The sequence below is a fragment of the Dunckerocampus dactyliophorus genome, chromosome 10, assembly GCF_027744805.1.
Source record: "Dunckerocampus dactyliophorus isolate RoL2022-P2 chromosome 10, RoL_Ddac_1.1, whole genome shotgun sequence".
NCBI classification, from domain to species: domain Eukaryota; kingdom Metazoa; phylum Chordata; class Actinopteri; order Syngnathiformes; family Syngnathidae; genus Dunckerocampus; species Dunckerocampus dactyliophorus.
The window spans coordinates 14,415,341-14,431,743 of record NC_072828.1 but is presented as its reverse complement, the minus strand read 5'-3'; the positions used below and the strand labels follow the sequence as shown (position 1 = coordinate 14,431,743).

The 16,403-nt window shown below is 40.4% G+C and overlaps 1 protein-coding gene across 5 annotated transcripts in view; it reads right to left on the bottom strand.

The window, feature by feature from the left end:
• The window catches only part of tcf3b (transcription factor 3b), a 52,948-nt gene that overhangs the window by 16,463 nt on the left and 20,082 nt on the right, over window positions 1-16,403 (bottom strand). For all 5 annotated transcript variants that reach the window (XM_054788913.1, XM_054788911.1, XM_054788912.1 and 2 more), the window contains 5 exons: window positions 5,247-5,320; window positions 4,654-4,726; window positions 4,179-4,219; window positions 2,990-3,122; window positions 2,275-2,321 (listed from right to left, as the gene is read on the bottom strand). In XM_054788913.1, the coding sequence (XP_054644888.1) occupies window positions 2,275-2,321; window positions 2,990-3,122; window positions 4,179-4,219; window positions 4,654-4,726; window positions 5,247-5,320 (368 nt within the window). The remainder of the gene's footprint in view (window positions 1-2,274; window positions 2,322-2,989; window positions 3,123-4,178; window positions 4,220-4,653; window positions 4,727-5,246; window positions 5,321-16,403) is intronic.

Below are 16,403 nucleotides of genomic sequence, written 5' to 3'. Positions count from 1 at the left end.
CATTATGTGAAAGCTCCAAGGTAAAGAAGCTCTACTACTATGAAAGAGCAAGGCAGCTGCTTGGTCAAGCACAGTGAAACGTGATAAAGACAATTCAAAAGTGGAGATCCCGTGGTGTTGAAAATGAACTACAGTAGCTGAAAATGTGTGGACACTCAGGCTATATAAAAAGGGGGAGTCACATGGGCAACTGCTGACTGACTGAGCATATGAGTCAAACATGTCAACATGACTTGCATTTCCAACTATGTGTGCTCCCTGTCACACACAAGCGGCATCAGCTGTCAGGAATTCTGGGCACGTTGACAAAGACCTGGGTCCTCATCTATAAAAATGTGCGTGGAAATCTGACTAAAAGTCTGCGTACACCAGAAACCCATAATGTGCGTACCAGGGTTTCTCCTATATGTAATTGATCGTGGCGGCCCATCACTACAAATTAAGAGACGTCACACCTTAAAAATTTGAGGGTTTTTTTAAAATTTATTTTAAAGTTGAACATAATTTTAAGTAATATATGTTAAAATATATTCTATGTAGATATATAGCTTATTATTTACTGACATATTTACCACAATTAGTTTGAAAACTATTTAAAGTATCATGTTTCACTGTGCTTTATTTTGATCAGCATGCACCGGATTCCCCTGTCTGTCTTGCTAGCACTTGCATATGTCTGACCAGATAGGTGACACATCTTGTTTTGACTTTCACTTTGTTTCTTATTATCGAGAGAATGAACAGTAGCCCGTAAAATGTGTAGCCAACTGACGACAGCTTGTCACATGCTAAGCCTAAATATGCCAGCGTATGGGATCGCTCACGTTTCAATCTCATTCGGCTTTCTGGCATTTTTGTTTACATGCCTGGCTGGCCGCATCTACTTAGCTTGTTCTTGAGCTAAAAGTGGATATTACGTTCATTAGATACATCAATCATCATCACAACATTTTTTTTTTTTATTTTTTTTTTTTAAGTGTCACTTAATCTTGCGCTCTTGCTATCATTATAATACTTATGGCTTGTCTTCACACACGAGCTGTGTGTCCAAGTTGTGCACCTGAAACACGCAGTGTGTACAGCTTTAAACAGTGATGCTACCACAGGGATCTCCAACAGGTAGCTTGTAAGATAGCAGCAGTTCTGTTGAGTATTTCACCAAATAATATTTGCTTCACCTCTTAGTATTTTTTTTTATAAAGTGTTATATTCAAACAGGACACCTGTATTTAATGACAAATGAGCACACTGATTGGAGATGTGCTTTGTAAATAAAGTACAATTTAAATGTTGGCATTCACGTAAAACACAAATAGCTCACCTCTCCTTTCTTTGTGTCAAAGTACTGTGCTGCAAATTGGATACACCTGTGTTATCATAACCCTACACTCTGTGTACTGTTTATACAGGACATATTTCTATTAAAAAATATTTAAATCCAAATATTAGGTATAGTTATTTTATGAGGAAGTAATAGTTCAAAACCCCCCAAAAAACCCCATCATTTTTGGAATAAATAGCCCTAAGAAAAGCGAGAAACAGATCAATGAAGACATATTAGCTCTGTGTCTTGTAAACTTAAACCCTATAGAATTATATGACAACTTGATGTTTGTTATAATTAATATTAATTTAATACATATAATGACTATAAAATAAAATGATGAAATATTCAAGCACTGCATTATGTTTTTCATGTATCTTTTAGTCCGGATACTATACTACTACTGGTGCATAATAACCTTTTTCCCATGTCTCCAAAAAGTGCGTACGCCAGCTACAAAAAGGTCTTGTACCGATGTGCACATTCTCACATCAGGTTGTGTTTTTGTTGATCACATACTTTGCGTAGAAAACACCGTGCGCAACTTTTCGGCCCCGTTTTGTGCATATGCAAGCTTTATAGATGAGGCCCCAGATACAGTGACCCTTTGTATGGCTTTGCCCCAACCCAACTCCACACTAAACTAGTGAAAGTTACGAATTAATTAACAAATCAGGAATAAGGCCAAACATTATTATGAAGGGTTTGAGAACAGTATTTTGAGCGTGAACGAATGAATGTAGACACTGAGCTTGATAAATGTTGATGTCAGCGCACTGAGGGTCTTTACCCGTCTGTCACAGAACTGCTCAAGCGGAGTAGAGAAACCAGCGTGTGCGTGTGTGCGTGTGCGTGTGCGTGTGCGTGTGTGTGTGTGTGTGTGTGTGTGTGTGTGTGTGTGCGCGCGCGCGCGAAAGAGAGAGAGAAAGCAGTGAGAAGAAAGGTCTCACCGAGGAAGGCAGGCCAGGGGGTTTCCGGATCTTCTTTGGCTGGGAGTCTACATACATGCAGGCAGACAGAGGAAACAAAGAGAAGGTAAAAGTGAGACAATGTGCAAATGTAAGCATCAGCACAGGTGCATTATTCATCTTCATGGGCCTGCAAAAATTCTAACAAAGCAGTATTGCAGTGTGTGCCAGACTTTATGCGGGTGCATGTCACACAATATAAAATGATGCAGTGCATTCATTGGTGTGTGGCCACAAGACTAAAATACTGTAATAAAAATGGAAGTGAGTGCAGTACATTTAGTATACCTAGTTCATGTACATTTTGATATGAATCCAGAATTTAAAGAGCCATTGACAGCAAAAATATATTAAAAATGTCCCCTACTACGCAATACAGACTTTTTAATGATGTTCTAACAGTAATGTGTGTCCAGCCTATTTATGAGTGCCAATCTTGAGAAAAACCAATCATCTCCCTCGGTTGTTTCACTTTTGAGAGAAGAGAACAGCATTAGCATTAAAACTACAGACACACAAAACGATGTGTTCCCAAGCTGGGCTGACAAAAAGCACTTTGTGTCTAAATTAGAATCAAGGCTAGATTTTTGGACAACATAGTTCCATTATACTATTGTTAGACCTCTAAACTTATTCAAAATTGTTGAAAAACAGGAAGATATGGGGCCTTTAAATGCCTCTACATTTGTTATCTTACCCAGGCTTCCATCAGGCGGCCTCCTCCGGGGATTGTTTGGGTATGATGGGTAAAACTGGGAGCCTGACTTCAGGCCAGAGGGGGACATGGCGTCCGGGCTGGGCATTGCAATGTCACTAGGAAGAAAACCAGGCTGCAGACAGAAAAGAAACAAGGTTTTACTTAATAACTAAAAATATAACAGCAACATAAACAGCAGATTCTTTGATACACGTACGTGAGGTCATATCAAGTCATGTATGCAATAAGTAGTTCCATGTACTTCAGTACACAAACTTTAAACAGTGTTATCACTTCTATTTTTCTAAACAAGTTACTAAGTATTATTTGCGTTTATTGCTTGTGGATGCCAGCACACATCAATTTACCATGTTATGTTTCACTTTTTCCATGCTGTTACAATGTCACACTATTTACATAGCTAACTTTACTATCACCATCCCGCCTGCACAGCAAACCTTAGAAAGGCAAGCTAAACTGAACTAGGGGTGTACTGATCCAACGTTTTCACTTCCCATACAATACCGATAATGCAGCCTTACGTATCGGCCGATACGATCCAATATCAGCACAGATTATATATGCTTTTATGTCTTATTTTGTAGTATGGAATGTTAGAAAAGGCTTGATCAAGTGATATTACTCAAATAGAACAATAGTCAGCAACAGTAGGTATGAGAAAAACTGACCCATTTACTTCTTTATGCATCTGGGGCTTACTTTATTTTTTTTCTTTTTTTACTTTTTCCATTCATAATTTAGTGGCAGATAGGCAGAATGTAGCGGGGCACAAGGTGCTCGATGAAGGGTTTAAACCCGACATTACCACCACAACAGAGTCGTCCCGTGGTCTTGCAAAAACCTTGTGCTTTTTGTGATGCTGCTTCAAATGCACGATGAGGTTGGTCGCAGTAAACTCGCTTGGTTCTGTGCCACCACGGGAAATTTGTGCATGACAAGTTTTGCACTGAGCTGTAACGTCTTAGCGCTGATAGTGCTGGAGTGGATGGAATGGGCACATATAGTGCTGATATCAGAAATGTTAGAAGCATGCTGATAATAATTGTTTTTTGTGGCTGATATCAGACCGATATCTGTTATCAATATCATATCGGGACACCCCTAAACTGTACTGGACCGCTTGGCGGAAATGTGACTTAAGACATTCAAATATCCAGTGGAAACATACCTGGTTTGCAAAGGGAGGGTACGATGGCCTCTCATTTTTACCTGAAAGATTAAGTAATAGATTGATGAATGAGCATTAGTACAAAACGCTTCCCTGTCTGAGAGGCTCATACAAAAAAAAAGTGGATTTCTGAAAAGTACAAGTCCAGAGATGCCATCCTCTTTTTTTTTTTTTTTTTTTTAAATAAACACACTCGGTTGCATAAAGCTGCCAGTCAGATAAAACCCTAGGGAAGGTTTATGCTTCAATGCCCTGACACTCAACCAGTGAACACACACACGCACATACAAACACATTGGCATTGACAAAAACAGGACATAACTATGTATTTATATACAGTGTGGTACTATAATGTAAAGTGGTATTACATATAACATCACATTATCCAAATATATTTTTTTACACCCTGCATTATCTTACTAAGTAATGCAAGTTCCTCAGCCACAGATAAGAACAATGACATTGACAATCATACCTGCGATCCCTGAATTTATGAAAGGAGAGGACAAGCCCTCATGTTCACTGTAGTGGGCTCCTTCTCCATAGCCCTGCAGGTACACAAGGTGCATATGAGCTGACGCATATGACAAGATTTAGGCTCAATAACCACTCTTCCTGGCCATCAACATCATGTTGGCACAACTACTGGGCTTCAAGGTTCCCTCCCTCTGCTCTCCTGCTTAACTCACAGGACACATGCCAGACAAACCTGCATCAGCTTTGGGGATTCGAAGCGACTTTCTTAATTATCGATGTGTGCTAATCAAAGCCTGCCGCATGTACTTCAGCCCTTGTTCCTCATATTTTACACCATGTGGTGCCAAGGCAGTTACAGCGGTGGTGAGGCAGGAATTATCGGCTTCCACAGAGGTTTTGGGCTACTAGATGACTTGCCAATACAGGATTCGGAGCCAAGGTTATTAGAGTAAAACTACAACTTCATATCAAACGCAGCACAGCACTCAGCAGTCTTGTCGCATAGGGAGTGTGTATGTTTGATTAGCAATGGCAGCGATTTTCAAAATATGCATATGACAACAATTTGGGAAAACTGCATTTAGATCTTACCCGTCCTTGGCTGAAGGAAGGACTGTTCTGTTCCCCTGAACCCCAGGAACCAGAGCTGCTGCGCTCATCGAGTGCTTAAAAAAAAAAAAAAAAAATTGTTTAGAGTGGACTCCAGTAAATGAATGTGGAGCAAGTAAATGGCTGAAGATGTTAGTAATCACTGTGTCAGAACCACTAACAAATAAACAAGCTGCTGTTGCACGTAACATGTAACATAATGCAAAATAGATATGGGAAAATTATTCTTAGTGTAGTGATTAGCATTCCGGCATGAGAAAGGAACAAAAACCATTTCCTAAAGCAATTCAGCTAATTATTTTAAGCAAAATGGACATGTGTGAAATGACCCGAAACAATGTGCGAAATACGCACTGCCATGTTTAGGTAAAGAAAGACGCCATGTGCAACACACAAAGGAAACACTCAGCCAAAAGGCTGGTGAAGCTGAAAACTCCTCCAAATACCCCCATCATCCTCTTCTCCTCCGTCTTATGCACTAATGCTATCCAGGCTCTCTGGAGACACAAGGCTTAATTGCATGCTGATTTGCATAATTGTGCATATTAATGTAGCTTTCTTATGAATATTCATGCATCCACTCATTTTTGTGTGTGTGTGCTTAGTTAAAAAAAATGTGAGAGAAACCAAGCGAGCGAACACACGTGTGGAAGGAGTATGTAAGAGGGGGTGGAAGAGGAGGGGCACAGGGGTCTCGGAGAGATCAGCATCCCGGATGACGAGAAGGGAATGAATGATGAGGCTAACATAGCGGTGCAAGCACCTACACACTCTGCGACAGCCGTGATCTATGGCTGCCTGTGCGAGTGGCATGGAGGATTGGGCGAGCGCGGCGGAGAGACCTCGGAAGATAAGCCTCGCTCCTTTTGCCACATGTTCTCACTGCCACTGCACCAATAAAAGCACTGGCAATATTAAATATGCCTGAGCAATCAAAGAATTGCAAACTTGCCCATTAGAAAACCTTTCATCAAAAACAATGTATCCCATCCAGCATCCTTGAGTCATTATATTGTACAATATACTGTATAAGCCATACAACAGAGTTACTTCAACAAAACATCAGGTTACATAGCAATAATGTCAGTTCCATCCAATGTGCTCACCTCCAACATTAAAAACAACCATTTCCATTTCACACAACAAAGAGCTATTCATTACAGATATAGGTTTTAGGTTTTACTGTATGTCAGATGTTTGTGTTTGCTATTTGACCGTCAGCTTGCGGGCAAATGTGACCCTTGAATTACCTCAGACTAGTCTGTGATTTCAGTTCAAACTTGGGAGTGACTAACATTTTCAGCAGATTCCTACAAATAGCAGGCAGTCCTAGAGAATTTGCGACTACCGTTTTTGCATTCGGTCTTTCAAAAAGGCAAAGCGCTCCTGTCGAATACTAGATATTTGACTAGCATTTTTGCAGTAGGTCCTAAAGTCTGGTTTAAAAGTTCAAAAGTGACTGTTGTAGCATATTGTTTAGTTCCGATAGTAGAGCTAACTTGCAACGATTACTAACACTGTCTCTCTTTAATTGTTTTCATTTTGAGTGTCATGGTTTATCAGAGTTGACTCAACAGAAAACAAACACTGCCCTTGGGGTTTTGGCAATTGCAAGGCATGCTCTCAACCCTGATGTACAACTTTGAAAGGATCATAACTGCGTAAAGCAGAAGTCTCAGGTCCCCCGGGCCAACTGCGGCCCCCGGGACAATAGTTTGTGGCCCCCGTCTTAATATGAAAGATTATTGTTAGTGTGGCCCGCAAGTTCGAAACGAATGACACTTGTCGTGTGCGGAGCTGAACGAACCAATCACGGTGAGGTATATGGCTCTCGAGGGCGGGACCTCGGCTGAACGAACCAATCACTGTGAGGTATATGGCTCTCGAGGGCGGGACCTCGGCTGAACGAACCAATCACGGTGAGGTATATGGCTCTCGAGGGCGGGACCTCGGCCGGGCAGTACGTCCAACACCTTCCCGCCTTCACTCACTCGCTCATTCATGCATTCCTCCACTCAGCTGGGCGGAAGAGAAGCCGTGAAGCCACCGATCTTCGTTAAGAAATGAAGGAAGCGCTGTGATCCAGCCTATGTCTGTCTGTAGCGATCTCGATCATGGCCGATAGCGCTCAGAGAGCTGCTGTGTGTTTGTTCTTCTCTGAAACTCTGACCTATGTAACAGTGCACTTTTAATTTCTCCTTTTATGTATAATTACACAAAGATTGGTTTTTATTTTGACACACCTTTACAGTACATCACTTAATGGATCTCTATGGAGTTTCCTGTCCCCCTCCTCCTATCCCCCTCTAGTGTTTCCAGTTTTCTTCATTCATATTTCATATTCATATTCCTTCTTCCTTGTTTCTGTAACCCTGGGGAAGAAGGTATGCTTTCTCCATATTCCACTTTTCACAAAGAACTGTTAATACAAACATTTGAATCTGAATACAAATAACTAGTTTTCTCTAGTCAGCAACTATATGTGGTTTCTTTTCTTTCTTGTGGTTTATTTATTTATTATTGTTTGATTTATTTTCTTATTTTCGATTAATTTTTTTAAGAAGAAAATAAATCAACCAATCAGTAATAAATACATTTTATTTATTAATTGGAAAATAAATCAACCAATCAGTAATAAATACATTTTATTTATTAATGATTGGTTGATGTATTTTCTTATTCTTAATTTTTTTTTCAGTCGTCTATATCTGCCGTATGATTATTATTATTATTTTATCAGTAATAAATACATTTTATTTATAACTGATTGGTTGATTTATTTTGTTATTGTTCATTAAAATTTTTTCATCTTATTTTGTGTCAAAAAATAAAGATATTCGAGAACATTGGAATGTTTTTATCAGATCTTTTCTTGTGGAAATCCTGATGCGGCCCAGCCTCACCCAGACTCTGCCTCCAGTGGCCCCCAGGTAAATTGAGTTTGAGACCCCAGGCGTAAAGGATCTTTAACTATGATTTTTTTGGGCCTAAAAACCAATAACACGCTACTATCATACTGAGGATCATTGACTTGGATTTACTTTGGATTAAATTAGCCATTTAGTGAGGTAAACATTTTAAAAGATAGCATAGCCTTGCATTGACGTCATACATAATCAGGAAATAATACATCATAAAATAAATAAATGAATAACTAATGAATAAATAAATGAATAAATATCGATGGGGGAAATCTGCCGCCCCTGGTCCAGAGCTTCCTAAAAATGAGGCGCACAGGATAATTCAGCTGAATATCTGTGCTGCGTGCTGTTGGTGTGTTTTAAAATGCAGGGTTTCCGCTACATGTAATTGATCGTGGCGGCCTGCCACTATAAATAAAAGCCACCACACCTTAGAAATGTACTTGAAAATAATGTTAAATAATATATTGTGTGAATGTATATACTGCACATGCTATTTAGACACATATAGAGCGTATTATATACACACACAATTAGTTTGAAAACAATTTAAAATATCATAAAAATGTATCGCTGTGCTTTATTTTGATAAACATGCCGGAAACACCGGAAACGTCTGTCTGCCGTGTCGGCACTTACTCATGTTGAGGCACTTGTGTTGACGTTCAAAGTGTTCCTTATTATCGTGCAAATAAAAAAATACTCCATAAAATGTGTAGTCTGTTGACTACAGCTTGTCACATGCAAAGCCTATCTATGCAAGCGTGTGTAATCGCTCACGTTTCAATCTCATTCCACTTTCTGGCGTCTTTTACCCATTTGCACTGCCTCACTGGTGGTAGCTAGCTTGATCATGGTCGAGCAAGAAGTGGCTATCACATTCATGCTAACTTATCGTTGCTACTTATGGATTGTCTTCAAAACACGAGATGTGTGACTAAGTTCAATAAACACGTGTGTCCTGCTTTAGACACAGTGATGCTACCACAGCGGTATCCAACAGGTACCTCGTATGCCAGCGGTAGCTCCCCAGCTGATGTTGAGTAGTTCACCAAAGAAGATTTGCTTCACCACTTAGTAGTTTTATAAGTGTTCCATTCAAACATGTATTTATTGACAAATGAGCACACTGAGTGGAGATGTACTTTGTAAACAAATTATAATTAAATGTTGGCAGTCACAGAAAATAGCTCACCTCTCCTTTTTGTCAAATTAGCTTTAATAATGCCGCAAGGTGTATACACCTGTGCTACCATAAACCTGGACTTTCAATTTATACTTTTTATATACCACACATTTCTATAACAAAAATATTTAAATTATTTGATTTTGTTAATTGTGTTATTTTGAACAAAAAATATATTATTGAACAATTCATTTCCCGTGTATTAGTTTTACTCTAAAAACGGGCATCAAATTAAATTTAGGTTTGTGCCAAATAGTACTAAATGTTGTACTTTTGTACTAGTCACATAGTACTATTGGACTAAATAGGTCAGCTGACAAAAGGAGGCATTTTAGACACTCCCTTTAAGTGCTCTCAGCAACGTTGCCATTAAATTAACAGTTCTGCAATGTTCTCGGTTCATGTTCTGCTGGTTGTTGAAAAACGGTAAATAAGTTATTAAATAATTACGCCATAAAAAAAATGATTTGCCATTATTATTATTTTTTAATTACAGCCGCAGCAGCGGCACAACACAGCGATGGCAGTCCCATGCAGCTCACCACCACCGCTTAAGAAAATCCTAGGGGAAACCCTAAAATGTATATGCTGAAAAGTCTGTGTTGGAATGGTACATTATTGATCTTAATTGCTTGCTATGAAAAACAGTTGCAATTCAACACTACATATTTCCACAAAGCTTGTAATGCCATAAAAGCATGTATTAAAATCAGCGTGATTTTTTAAATAGTTTAATGGCCAATATAACCACCCCATTTGAACCTGCATTTATTAATTACACACAAATGAGTGAAAGTAAACCCTTATCAGATCAAAACATTCTGTTCTGTGTGTACTGTATTGCAGGTGAGCTACATCAGTCTTCTATTTTCTTCTATCCTTCTATGAGGAACTGTCTTGGCTGACACATCTCTTCAACATTGCGTGCAAGTCGGGAACAGTACCTCTGGATTGGCAGACCGGTGTGGGGTCCCCCTTTTCAATACGGGTGACCAGATGGTGTGTTCCAGCTATAGGGGGATCACACTCCTCAGCCTCCTTGGGGAAGTCTATTCCAGGGTGCTAGAAGCCTGGTTCGCATGGCCAGCATTAAGTCGAGCCTGTTTCCAGTGAACGTTGGCCTCCACCAAGGCTGCCCCTTTGTCACCGATTCTGTTCATAATTTTCATGGACAGAATTTCTAGGCGCAGCCAAGGCATCGACTGAGTCCAGTTCGGTGGCCTTAAGATCTGGTCTCTGCTATTTGCAGACGATGTGGTCCTGATGGCCTAATCGGGCTGTGGCCGTCAACATTTACTGGGACGGTTTGCATCTGAGTGTGAAGTTTCTGGGATGAGACTCAGCGCCTCCAAATCTGAGGCCATTGTTCTCAGTCGGAAAAGGGTGGATTGCTCCCTCCTGGTTGGGAATGAGGTCCTGCCCCAGGGGGAGGAAATAAAGTATCTCGTGTGTTCACTGTTCACAAGTGAGGGAAGGTTGGAGCGTGAAGTCGATTCAGTTGATTGCAGATTGGCGCAGCATTTGCAGTAATGCGGTCGCTGTCATGGTGAAGACAGCTGAGAGGGAAGGCAAAGCTCTCAATTTACCAGTCGATCTATGTTCCCACCCTCACCTATGGTCATGAGCTTTGGGTTGTGACCGAACGAACGAGATCACGGATACAAGTGGCTGAAATGAGTTTCCTTCGTAGGGTGGCTGGACTCAACCTAAAAGATAGGGTGAGGAGCTCAGAGTCGAGCCGCTGCTCCTTCACATAGAGGAGCCAGTTGAGATGGTTCTGGCATCTAGTCCCTCCCTGGTGAGATGTTCTGGGCATGCACAGCCGGGAGAAGGCTCCGGGGCAGACCTATGACACGCTGGAGGGATTATGTCTTACAGCTGGCTTGGGAATGCATTGGTGTCCTCCGGGTGGAGCTGGAGGAGGTAGCCGGGGACCGGGAAGTCTGGGGTTCCCTACTAAGACTGCTGACCCCGCGACCCAGACCCGGATAAGCGGAGGAAAATGGATGGATGGAGGAGTAGCTCTGCCAGGCTAACACGTACACACATAATGTGTAGAGCCCAACTGATATATCAGCGGGCCGATAATGACGTTTCACTGATCAATCAATATCGGTGAATACGTAACAGATACAGTCAAACCTATCTATAGCGGCCGCTAAAGGGAAACGGCAAAAGTGGCCGCTATAGGCAGGTGGCCGTTATAGACAGGTTGCCGGCTATTTTGAATTTGTGCGCACACATGCAGTATTAACATGTCTGTGATTAGAAGCTTGTTGTGTTTGCAGATACATATAATTATACTGTTACATGTTGACCAGTAGAGGGCGCTGTGGGACTGCGGGTAAAAGTTGTAAAAAACTATCCATCCATCCATCCATTTTCTATACCACTTCTTCCTCATTAGAGTCGCGGGGGCATGCTGGAGCCTATCCCAGCTGACTTCGGGCGACAGGCGGGGTACACCCTGGACTGGTCGCCAGCCAATCGCAGTTGTAAAGAACTACTAGGTCTACTAGGTTAATAAAGCGATTAAAGTGCATCGGTGACGTGAGTCTCTCCTTCCCCACAACAAGGGGCATTACAGTATTGACCAGTGCACATTGTCTCACACCAGGAAATAAACGGTGTCACTGTCTGCAACAAGCTCCAAAGAAGACGGCTTTTTTTATGTCAAACAACTGACAGTTTGTGTGGATCTTGTGAATGATTGTGACTGAGCTACGACTCAGTAATTAAAGTCTACACACGACGGCTTCATTGCTTTAAAAAAACGAAACTTTTTCGTGCATGAAGCTTCTGCTTGAGTCGGCATTTTGGCCGCTATATGCAGTCAGATATTGACCAAGGGATACAAAATGGGTGGCCGCTGGCCGCGTTAGACAGGTGACCACTATACACAGGGTCTATAACACGCAAATTTTCTGCGGGGATTTTTCAGTGGCCGCTATAGGCAGGTGGCCGTTCTATACAGGTGGAATAAAGATATATGCAGATCTACACATCTGATTAAGTGTCCCACTTAACTTCATACTCCCATGCAGGATTTCCAGGGGCTCATACATTCACATTGATATTGATACATTGATACATTGATACATTGATATTGGTAAGATGTTTTTGTGAATAAGCCTTTGACAAACAATGTATTAGTTGAAAAACACCTCAAATTAGCCTATGTATTATCCAATTTATTTTAAAATGGTCAACTATGGTATTAAATTCTATGCTAATTACCAAAATTCACTAAATGTATATATTTTCATTTGACAGAAAGAGGGGAAGACTAAGATGTGGAAGCATTACGTTAGATGCAACATGTGCAGTGTGCAAGTTAGCCAGGGCTCCAGCACCAGCAAAGCAAAAAAATACAATTTTGTGGCAACACCTAAAAGTACATCATCCTTATGGTGATAGTCTACTAATTAAACTTCCTAATTTTCATTTGGTAGTCTTCTGCTACTTCGTGCTGAATCGCGTTCGGGGTATTGTAAGAATATATGTTGATGTACAGTATATATCCTGTGTATATCAATGTTCTTTTTTCACATATTGGCCAATATAGCGGTTATTGACTTTTTTTCAGACCCCCATAATCATTATTGGCCCCAAAAATCCTCGATTGGACGAGTTCTAATAATGTCTGAATGATCTTTGTGTTTTCAACGCTGCACATTTTCACCTAGGACACCTCTACTCAGGCCAGCAGGTGGGGCAGAGTGGAAAGTGGAGTGGAAGCATGCCTGTGCAGGAGGAGTCTGACAACATTGTTTCACACTTACTGCGCTAATTAACTCAGAGGCAATTAAAAACAAGGTGGAGAGCCGCTGAGGTGACAATGACACTTTGCTTGCCAAGGAGAGCTCAATCGACTGTGCCAGGAAAGAGATCTTTCTATTGTTGTCAACCTTACAATAATAGAAAACGCAAAGTTAAACTTAAAGATGTCAATGCAGTGCAAATAAGCACATCTAAAAAGGGATGAGGCTGCATGCATTGGTGGATGTAATGACTACATAATTAACACTAAAAACAACAAATGTTAACATTGTGTCACTTACAAAAGTTAGTGGAGCTTCAAACTCTTGCAATAACAAATCAAACCAGCTGACCAACATTTTATAGTACTTTAAAACAGCTCTGGGGTGCGTGCGCATTTTAAAGCAAAACAAAAGTCTTGAAATTGTTTCAAAGCAATGAAATGTTTTATGGAAACCTGGGCTCCCTAATTCCGTACGGGCCCGTGGGCAGGGACAAACCAGGCCACAAAACACAAAAAAGTTGTGTATGTGTATGTGTATGTTATATAAAAGGAACCAATCTACTAGGGGTGTAGCGATTCATCGATGAATCGATTTACTGTATATTCCTATGATCCAACTACATCAATCTGTGCCCAGCAAAGTCTCCATTTAGGACTAGATATATTGATCTATTGAATTGATACTAGGAAATGAAACACTGGATTTAAGCATGGCAGGCTTTATGGATTTGTGTTTTTAGTACTTTTAATGATAAAGACGTGTAACGTGTGATAAGACGTGTGATAAAATCTTGTGTAACAGTTTGATTTGGCATAAGTTGATTATTCATGCCTGTAGAGTGGCGCGCAGATGACGTCATGTAAAAGAGACTGTTGTGGTTGGTACAGTGTGGTTGGCTGGAGCAGACACGTCCTCACCAAAGAGCACAAGTTCGTGAGTTTCTGTCCTGTGAAGAGTGACACTAGACACCCTACATCTCGGACGCTACACTCGATTCAGTCTGCCTGTGATGTCGTCACCATGCGTTATACTGGATTTATACTTTTATAGTGTGTGTGTGTGTGTGTGTGTGTGTTGGACCACTTCGAGTCACATCGAAAGTTAAGTCCAACTTCACAGGTGTAAACCTTTCAAACGCATGTATTGGAGTTTCAGGACAAGATAAAAAGATATGTAGGATATAAATTCACTTCAATATCTATCTGCAGATGAAATGTTGTTAAAATCTGATCTGATTACTGTGTACATGCAATTGTAGTGTGGCATGTGTAGTGAGGCCTACATGAAATGACACTTCTTCCCTGGACTTTTTGATGATCAAAAAAAGGTAATTTGCTACTCTTGACTTTTAAAACAAAATGTCACAGCCTAAATCATTATACAAGTATATTTTGCAGAACAGTTGTACTTCCAAGGTCCGCGGGTCGATCACAGCTTTTGTCTTGACTCAATGTTAAAACAATGGGAACCAAAGGCACTATTTCCTGCTATGAAATTTGCTCTAACTTCTTTCATACTTGGGGTAGAGATGTGAATGAGGTGTCAAATTAAAGTTCAAATCATGTTTTATCAGACAGAATTCATCACAGACTTGAGTTAATTCAACCTGAAGTGTTGGTTGCACTTTATTCAAATAAAATATGAATGCATTTGCTATTAGTTGCGGTTTACTTGTTTATATCCATAATTAATTTATACCCGATTCCCTTACAAAAAAAACACCAAGGATCTAGGAAACTTCACCTGTATTATTCAGTATCCAGGGGCCTATTGCACAAAACTAGATATTGCACAAAACTACATTCTGAAATCCAAGATAAATGATTAAGCTGAGCTCAACCAACCTAAAGCAAGAGCGCATAGGCTTAATTGGTTGCACAAAGCCCAAGCCAGCGCAAGTAGACACTGATTAACCAAGTCGGGTAAACCCAATCCCGGGTGGGTAGGCGTACGCGGGTTCCTTAAATAGACCCCGACTGTCAATCACAGGGTCACCGATTCACCATGCCAACGAGAACCACGTACTTTTCCCCGACGGAAGCGGAAATCCTCAGAGGCTTACGAGCAGGCAAAAGCGCAAATAAAAAAGGAAAGGCAACACCTCCAGTCATAAAACAACAATAGAAAACATAGCAAAGTATTGCAGAGACAATCTACAATACTTCGTGCATAAGTAGTACTCAAATACACACTCAATGCTCCACTGAAACCATCATAATTCCAATTCAAATAGTTAGTTAATGTTATGTTTGTTTCTTGTTCAACAAATCAAGAACGCTAATATCTATGAACTCTTTGCTTTATTAGCATATCACAATTACTCGTTCATAGCTTCAACAGCGTGTAAACGTCCGGTTTCCCCTCGAGCGCTATGTGATGTGAGTGGCATTGTGTAAATGTAACTCCAGACTGTATAATTGCTTATCTTATAGATGTGTATTTGTATTTATATGGGATGCGTATTCTATATATACTGCTCAAAAAAATTAGAGGAACACTTCGAAAACACATCAGATCTAAACTGGGGGAAAAATGATCTTGAATATCTTTCCTGATAATAAGTAGGTGATGTATTAGTAACAAAATGATGCCACATAATTTGATAGAAATGAAAATGATCACCCTATAGAGGGGGGAAATCAAAGACACCCCAAAAATGAAAGTGAAAAAATGATGCAGCAGACTTAGATTTCCAGATACAGTTGTCCAGATCTGGGAGGAGATCCCCCAGATCACCCAGGACACCATCCGTAGTCTCATTAGGAGCATGCCCCGACGTTGTCAGGCATGCGTACAAGCATGTGGGGGCCACACAAACTACTGAGAATCATTTTGAGTTGCTACCATGACATTTTAGCAAAATGGACCAGTGTGCTGCATAGATATTCAAGATCATATTTCCTCCAGTTTAGATCTGATGTGTTTTTGAAGTGTTCCTCTAATTTTTTTGAGCAGTGTATAATATGTGTAAATTATCTAACAAATGATTGCATCAAAAACCCTTTATGTACAATGATTGAAATGAATGATGACAAATGTTGAAATAATGACAATAAGTGTAGTTGAATGTGATAATGCGTAATGGGCAGCGGATTAATTATTGGTTTCCATTTATGGTGACGACTGACGGAGAGAAGGGATAAGATGAAATAGATCCTGGACCTTAGCCTGGTCTTGATCATGCTAACTTCACAGAATCTATCTCCATGGTAACTTATGTCAGAACATATTCCACGATCCCATTTTTGTGCAACTGGATCACAGATAA